At 33.7% G+C, this 8,610-nt stretch overlaps 2 protein-coding genes across 2 annotated transcripts in view; one reads left to right on the top strand and one right to left on the bottom strand.

The window, feature by feature from the left end:
- The first annotated feature begins 2,341 nt into the window (after nucleotides 1-2,341).
- Nucleotides 2,342-7,130, top strand: LOC108749094 (SUMO-activating enzyme subunit 2). Its single transcript, XM_018487613.1, has 8 exons — nucleotides 2,342-2,511; nucleotides 3,307-3,461; nucleotides 3,542-3,829; nucleotides 3,997-4,064; nucleotides 4,812-5,030; nucleotides 5,103-5,360; nucleotides 6,082-6,674; nucleotides 6,749-7,130. Exons 1-8 carry the CDS (start codon nucleotides 2,368-2,370, stop codon nucleotides 6,986-6,988), a joined length of 1,965 nt encoding a protein of 654 aa, XP_018343115.1. The 5' UTR covers nucleotides 2,342-2,367; the 3' UTR covers nucleotides 6,989-7,130.
- A 555-nt stretch (nucleotides 7,131-7,685) lies between these two features.
- Nucleotides 7,686-8,610, bottom strand: part of LOC108749097 (carbohydrate sulfotransferase 13-like) — a 9,263-nt gene continuing 8,338 nt past the window's right edge. Inside the window, exon 5 of the mRNA XM_018487615.1 lies at nucleotides 7,686-8,102. Coding sequence (XP_018343117.1) covers nucleotides 7,718-8,102 — 385 coding nt within the window. The 3' untranslated portion in view covers nucleotides 7,686-7,717. The remainder of the gene's footprint in view (nucleotides 8,103-8,610) is intronic.

Raw genomic sequence — 8,610 nt, 5'->3', positions numbered from 1 at the left:
AAAGAAAGCAGAGTTGTGATTAGTCGCGCTGTAAATTTCCGCTCCATGAAACGTCAGTTTTACAGGCCGCGTTCGTATATTAAAGCCGGCGGCACACGATACTTGTTTTCCTGCTAGATTGCTAGCTGTATTAGAATCTTGCCACCGTATTGGCGGCGGTGTTGTCAGTGCCAGTATTGCAGCCAATACAGTGGTAGGATTCTAATCCAACTAGCATTTAGATTTAGGAAAGCAATCATCGTGTGCCGCAGGCTTAACTTATCAGAACATAAATACATCGGATACATTGGATAATCAGATACACGATTTCTGATAGGTTGATATTATTTATTCTTTATTTCTAATTTTTTATTCCTTCTATTGTGCGCAGGCTGCCTAACGGAGGCATCCGAGTGGTATATTCTAAAACAGAACCTTTGATAGGTTATTCCGGTTCTATTACTATCAATTCTATGATTCTGTTGATGAAGTCTGTTCGACTTGTTTAGGGCCAGTTTCACCAACGTCAATTAACTTAATCGACCGTTGACTGACCAATCGCGTTTGCTGTTTAGTAGAATCGACCAATCGCAGTTGATAGTTAATCACGATTAAGCTTGATCGGCGTTAGTAAAACTGGCCCTTACACTTTTTACATTCTTTGGCCTGCCTTAACATACTATATTTTATGTTACGCATATTATAGAATTTCAGAGATAAAAGCGCGCTTCTGATTACGGGCCAATTAAAGCTCTACATTACTAAAGAGTAGAGCATTAGTCCGTCATATTGGACTTATTAATCTTACCATGTACCGATATCATGGACATAGAAATAACTATGTATGTACCAATAACACTAAGCGTTTATTGAGGAGCTTTTTAGCTAGAGATACAAATCGACACAAGAGTCATTCCGTCTTTGTTTCTTATTGATTATTGAACAAGGACAGAGACATGATTCTTGTGTCAATTTGTGTTCTCTTGCGGGAAAGGTTTTTTGGACTACAGACAACTAGGTTCAAGATGGCGGTGAAATAGCCTATAGGAAGGTTGTCGGCAAGATAATAGAAATGTGCTACTTTAGTAATATAGAGCTTTAGAGCCAATCTTTGCTTTCTGTCTTTTCAGCGCAAAATATATATCTATTTTATTTTAAGTGTAAAAAGTGTAAAAAAAGTGTGAACAAGTCGAACAGACCAAATTTAAAAATTCATCTGAAAATGAATGCCTTTTCATATTAATCTATTTTGACATTGAAATAAGTATCGAGCGTTAATGGCTTAGTTTCCACCGATGGTTTTCACCAACCAACTACAGTCGAGCATTCACCTGTCGTTTGACTATAACAGGGAAATGCTCGACTGTAGTTGGGTGGTCCTTACATTCTGATCCGGATTAAACTCTAATATGAAAAGGTACTATTACACTATTCAATGGCTGCGTTGACAGATCTAAAATCTGGTTGGACGAGCTAAAAGAATACACCAATAACAGCGAGCTTACCCAACTGTTGAGTTTAGGTGCATCCAGAAGCACGATTGCTTAGTGAGCTCTGCATTTTATTGGCATATTCTATTAGATCTAAAAATGTAGATACCAAACAGGTAAAAGAGCTCGTTAAGCTCTGAGTGAGCGGTCGTGCTTCTAAAGGGTGTCCCAAAATTAACGCAAGATTTGAATTAAATAGAAAACACAGTTTTTAGTCTTTTGATTGTTATTTTTTTATTGAATCATAAAGTACATAGGATAGGGTTATTTGTGGAATAACACATCGGGCAAATGGCCTCCACGGCTTTGCATGCACATACGCACTCGTTTGTCGAAATTTTCCATGACCATTTTGCATAAATGTGGCTGAATTTTGTTGATGCAGCGTTGAATCTCCTCCTTTAATGAACGGGTGGTTGTGGGCTTGTTGACATAGACCTGTGATTTCAAATAACCCCATAAAAAGAAATCTAATGGTGTTAAATCACACGATCTAGGGGGCAATTTTGGCGATTAACAAAGCCATCAAGGTGAAAATGTGCTTCATCGCTTAGGATGATTTTGCTCGAAAAATCAGCATCCATTTGTTGATGATTCAATAATCCATTCAACGAACTCATTTTCACTAATCCTAAACTGCCAGCTGTTAAATTGTTGTTTTTTTTGGGTTGCCAACACTTTATTGCACAAATGGCGGCAAATTCAAATCTTGCGTTAATTTTGGGACACCCTTTAGATGCACCCTTTGCTGAACGCAGTTCAGCCAATGCTATTGCGCATGCGTAAGAAAATGCCGCTATTCGAAATTCGGAATGGAAGCGGCAAAGCGCGACGCCGAACAGTCGCTGAACTCACTGTACCGTAAGGTGATTTTAGTTGGCAACTAGCAAGTGGCAACATGGCGACGACTATAAACGGTTTATTCCGTGAGGAATTACGCGATGCAATTTTACGTAGCAAAGTACTCGTTGTCGGCGCCGGCGGTATCGGCTGCGAGATCCTCAAAAACCTGGTTATGTCGGGATTTGCCGATATTGAAATTGTAAGTATAATTTTCTTGTTAACGTAACCTCACTTTTGAACGATTTACACACAGCGTCGTGTAACCTCATGGTGGGGTTGAAGGCTCAAATACATCGTGAGAAAAAACCCTCGATTTATGTTCACAGTAACGATAATAAATATAAAGCATTTTTTTTTTATTTCTTTTTATATTAATAATTTTAACACACTTTATTGTTTTCAATAATGAAAGCATTACGAATATCTATATATTCGCAGGATAAGAATGCTTCTGTTGAATTAATACGATAAATTTTCAATTTATCGATTGATTGATCGCGTTATGTGTAAAATGCAAGTTTGCTTCATAAAGTTACATTTGGCAATGCGATTGATTAATCGATAAATTAAAAACTCGCCTTTAATTTCTTTTTTCTCCATCTTTTCTTTTGTGTTAATTATTGTCTTATTTGTTTCTAACTAATTGATTTCTTTTAATGTTTATTATTTTGCAATTTTATTGTAATTTGTATTTATGTTTTCTTATCATATATATTTTTCAATTAAATTATTTTATTATTAATGTTTTGTTACTTAATTATATTTTACATATAAAAAGAAAGTCTATGAAAGTCTTAAAAAATAGAAATTGTTTAAGGTTATAACTTAAGCCAACAAATCCAACATGTTGAGTTCCTTAAGTTCATTCTACAATTGTATAAGCATAGTTGTAAGAATTGACCAATTACAGTTGAATACAAGGATAATATTTGACTATGATTTTATTATTATTATATTAGCTTTAGATTGTTTTCAATTGATCATTATTTTCCAGATTGATTTGGACACAATTGATGTCAGCAATTTAAACAGGCAATTCCTGTTTCAAAAAAAACATGTGGGAAAATCGAAAGCCAGTATAGCATGTGAAACAGCATTGACATTTAATCCAGATGTCAAAGTGATATACTATCATGACAGTATTACATCGTAAGTTTATTTTACTATCTTGTTTTGCTTGCAGCAATGCTGACGTATTTATTTAATATTCTACAACTTTGTGTTTGCAGTTCGGAATTTGGTTTAACTTTTTTCAAAAGATTTACAATGGTTTTAAATGCTCTTGACAATAGAGCAGCCAGAAATCATGTGAATCGTATGTGTCTGGCAGCAGATGTACCATTGATCGAATCTGGCACTGCGGGTTATGAAGGTCAAGTCGAACTCATCAAGAAAGGCATGAGCCAATGCTACGAATGTACGCCTAAAGCGGCGCAAAAGACTTATCCTGGCTGTACTATCCGCAACACTCCCAGTGAGCCCATTCATTGCATCGTTTGGGCTAAACATCTCTTCAAGTAATCATTACAAAACAATTTACATTAAAAAGATATTTTATTAATTGTGTATTGCACTAATTAAAGTGTCTAAATTTAATTGAATTTTTATTTATATTACTAAAAATAAATTTTATGGACAATAATTCTTAATTGATTTATTTTATAATATGTGATAAATGTTACAGTCAATTATTTGGGGAAGAAGATCCCGATCAAGATGTTTCTCCGGATACTGCAGATCCTGAAGCAGCTGGTAATACAAAATATACTATAATATTTGGCATAATTTATAATTATAACACTAATAGTTAATAATAATTAATGTAATTAGTATTTTATTGTGATGATCTTATCATAAGGTTTATACAAATATTTTTAATGTTTAACTATTAAATTTTTTATTTTATTTTCTATTTGATCATAATAATAGTAATAAGTTATTATTGATAGCAAAATATAATAGTAGAAAAAAAGATGGTAATATGGGTTCCCATTTTATTGTTTTGTGTAATTATTTTTAGTTGTATTCAAGTCAGTAATATGTTAGATGATTATTTATTGATCTTGAACTAACATAACAGTACCTTAAGAATTAACTTAGAATATAATGCTTGATTTATGCTTTGGTATTAACACTCTAAAATCCTAAAATTCAGCCAATAGGGTTACCAGTTTTAATTGATCCTAATTGAAATCTATTTTATTGGTTTAATTTTAGGATTTTAGGGTTAAGACTGAAGCATAAATCAGGCACGTTACGAACTTTAATTTTTGACATTAAATTTGACATTAAAAATCATACAAAAGCTCGATATATCTTGTAATAAATCAACATCAGTAAAAAAAAATTGCGCTAGTTGTAGCGATTATTTCACAATTTCGATATCTAAAACTAAATTAAAATCTTTTATAAGAAATGGTGTTAAATATAATATAATTGTAAGTGGGAGACTCACATTATCACCTTTTCCTCTACTAATATAGTATTTTAATATTATAGATACAGCAGGAAAAAAGGCTTTGCAAGGTGAATCCAACGATAAAGGCAATATCGATAGGATTTCCACACGAACTTGGGCCCAATCTTGCGATTATGACCCAGAAAAACTGTTCACAAAACTCTTCCATGATGACATCAAGTATCTGCTGAGCATGGACAATTTGTGGAAAAAGCGCCGACCTCCAACGCCATTGAAATGGAGGGAATTGCCAGATGGAGGTTTGTTACTGTTCTACACAAATATCTTCTTCCCAATTTTCTCAATGAAAATAATGTATTATTTTCTTGAAGTGGCTGGCTGTAGTAAAGAAATCAATCAGCCTGGACTGAAGGATCAGCAACGATGGAGCATTTCCAAGTGTGGCTCGATTTTTGCAGAATCGATGAAGACTTTGAGCCAAACATTGAAGTCTTCTCAAGAAAAATCACCAGGCAATCATTTGGTTTGGGATAAAGACGATCAACATGCTATGGATTTCGTTGCTGCATGCGCTAATATTCGCGCGCATATCTTTGGAATTCCTCAGAAAAGCAGATTTGATATCAAATGTTAGTAACAGTTCTGTTTAATCTGTATCTTTCTTGAAATAAGTTCCCAGAATGTGTTTCTGTTCACATTATACTCTCACAATCTTCAATTTAAATTCAAAGTATATATAAAATAAGGTTCAGAATCGAATCCGGAAAGAGTGTGAGTCGGTCGCTTTCGTACGTCAGCTTCTCGTTCTTTTTTTTCAAAATTATATATTATACTGCGTAAAGTTCGTGTCGTTTTTTCCTCTAAAAACGTCTCTTGAAAAAACGACACGAACTTTCCGCGATACTTAATATAATAATAAAGTTGTATTCAAAATTGTAAACACAAAGCTAGTTATATACACTGGAAGTAAAAAATTTTTAATCATTTTTTAAAAATTGACATTTTTCGGATTAAATATTCAAATATCTATAACAATGTAGTTTTTAAAATAATTCTTTAGACTTAATAATCAATATCTATAATAATATAGTTTTTAAAATAATTCTTTAGACTTAATTTACAACAATGTGGTTTTTAAACTAATTCTTTAGATTTAATAATAGTTGAATTTAAAAATTAATTTAATGTTATGAATATTTGAATAAGAAAGTCCCAAAAATATTAACTTTCAAAAAATATTTCCAAATTTTTAAGAGTGTACCTGCGTCTCATTTTGAACATGAAATTATTCAAGTTGTTCAATTACTACTTGTAAAATCTTTGATTCTGATCTATCTTTTTGTTCCTTAGCAATGGCTGGCAACATAATTCCAGCGATCGCCACCACCAATGCTATCATTGCGGGCATAGTGGTCCTCCATGCCTTCCGGGTCCTTGAGAACAATCTGCGAGCTTGTAAATCTGTCTATTTGCGCTTGAAGATGAATCACCGTAATCAACTACTGGTTCCAGAAAAGGCAGTGAATCCACCCAATCCACAGTGTTACGTTTGTGCACCTACTCCGCAGGCTACGTTGGCAGTTGACACCTCCAGCATGACTATTAAAGAACTGGAGGAGCTGGTGCTTAAAAACAGACTCAACATGATCGCTCCCGATGTAATGATCGATGGAACCGGTTCTGTTGTCATTAGTAGCGAGGAAGGCGAAACGGAAGGCAACAACGATAAGAAATTGGAGGAGCTGGGGATCAGAAATGGAACGATTCTCAAAGTTGACGACTTCCAGCAGAATTATTCATTGACCGTCTATATAGTTTATCGAGAGAAACCTGATCCAAAGAACGATAGCCCGCAATTTTTAATATTGGCAGATAAGAATGCGCTTCAACCGAAGGAAAACAAAGAAGAGAAAACGGAGAAGTCTTCCAGCTCTAATGGACAGGTGAGTACTTAGGGAAATGTTTCTTTCGATTACTTTGTTATTTATTTATTTGCTAAAAAAATATATTCTTGCAGAATGTGATGGAAACATCGGAGGTAGCTAAGAAGCGCAAAAATGAAACCGAAACTGAAGTTGCGGCTAAAAAACGTAAGATGGAAGTTGATAATTGCGATGATAGTGACGATATCTGCATTATCAGTAATGACGACGTAATTCATGACAATTCAACTGAACTGAATAAATTAACGTTGAGGAAACGGAAGCTTTCCGATGATGGTGATTGCTTGATAGTATGTGATGATGATAACGATTAAGTCTGAAAGTAACAGCTTTAATGAGCTTTAAAAGAAAGAAGAGGGATTCATTGAAAACGAAAGAACCCGAAAGCATTTGATATTCCAATCGAAACGAAAAATAAAGAGATAGAAAATAACAAAGAAAGATTTTGAAGAGAATAAAAGAATAGAATAAAAACTGTAAGACATTTGTGCAAAAATTAAATGCAAAAGTTTGAGTTATTTTTAAATATAGCGTAATTTATATGTGAAAGAGTGAAAAAAAGTGTATTTTTTCCTATTAGTGACATACGTGTTCCATATTAACAGTTAATTTAATTTTGTATATTGATAGAATATATATATATTCTAACGTATCAATCATATTATCATTACTATTGTCATATTGATTAGTAAAAAAAAAATAGATCGTTTTTTTTCTTATGTTAAAGTGTTTTATTAATCAATATTCTCACCTCGTCATTGTAATCTAGAATTTTTATGTAATAAAAAATCATCCGTAGTTAATTTAATTTTATAATTAATAATACATGCATTTTCAATAATTTAATGATTTTTAAGTAAGCTGTCTAAAAAGAATTTATATTTTCTTCATTTTATAAAAATACGAAGATTTATTTTAAAAAAATCAATCAGAATAAAATATCCAATTTATAAAAAAAAAAAAATATCGCGTGTTCAAAAATATTATTTATCAAAAAGATTATTTGTCGGTTAAATATTATTGCTTTATCATCTTTTTGCTTGTCAATTTTTTGTTCCTGCACAGTGCAAATACTTATCTAACTTATAATTATACATCTCAAAGTCGACTTTGTACCTTTTATACAGCCGCAAGACCATATTGGTGGTCACGTTGCGAAAGTATTTGCATGCTACGTCAAAATTTGTGATTCCAGTACGAGTACGCTGCAATCTAGGCAAGTAGATGTTATTTTTATCTAATTTCAGTTTTGTCAAGATGTAATTGATCTCCCCGAAAGTGTATTCGTCCAGCTTCAGGACGAAATTGTATCTCACGTTGCAAACTGCGCAGTGAGTGTGATATTGGGCCCAGTGGACGTCATCGTGATCCGGTGGTTGCTTCAGCAACCATTCTAGAAATTCTCGGAAGCTGGGTACCACCTTTAGTCTGCAGAGAGACACAGGGATTTTGTACTACATTCTATATTATTATTATTATTATTATTATTAGGCGTTAGGAACTCGAAAGCTCATTGCCGCAAATACCAAATCCCGCCACTGTTCCTGTCCCTGAGCAAGATCCCTCCATTTGTGACCTCGTACCCCATTTCGTTAAGGTCCATTCTAATATTATCTTCCCATCTACGTCTTGGTCTACCCAATGGTAGAATCTTTTCCCATCCGGTTTACCAATTAGTATTTTATATGCAATTCGATTCTCATCCATACGCGCCGCGTGACCTGCCCATCTTAATCGACGCGATTTTATGACATTAATAATATCCGGACTATTATATAATTGATGTAATTCTGCGTTGTGTAATTTTCTCCATTCGCCCGTTTCCTCATCGCGTTTTGCCCCGATGATTTTTCGAAGTACTTTATTTTCGAAAGCCCTAAATCTTTTCTCGTCTTGTAATGTAAGTGACCACGCTTCGCTGCCATAAAGGACTACC

Source organism: Trachymyrmex septentrionalis, unplaced genomic scaffold (assembly GCF_001594115.1).
Source record: "Trachymyrmex septentrionalis isolate Tsep2-gDNA-1 unplaced genomic scaffold, Tsep1.0 scaffold266, whole genome shotgun sequence".
NCBI lineage: Eukaryota > Metazoa > Arthropoda > Insecta > Hymenoptera > Formicidae > Trachymyrmex > Trachymyrmex septentrionalis.
Note: the sequence above shows the minus strand (reverse complement) of the source record. Positions and strands in the feature narration are given on the sequence as shown.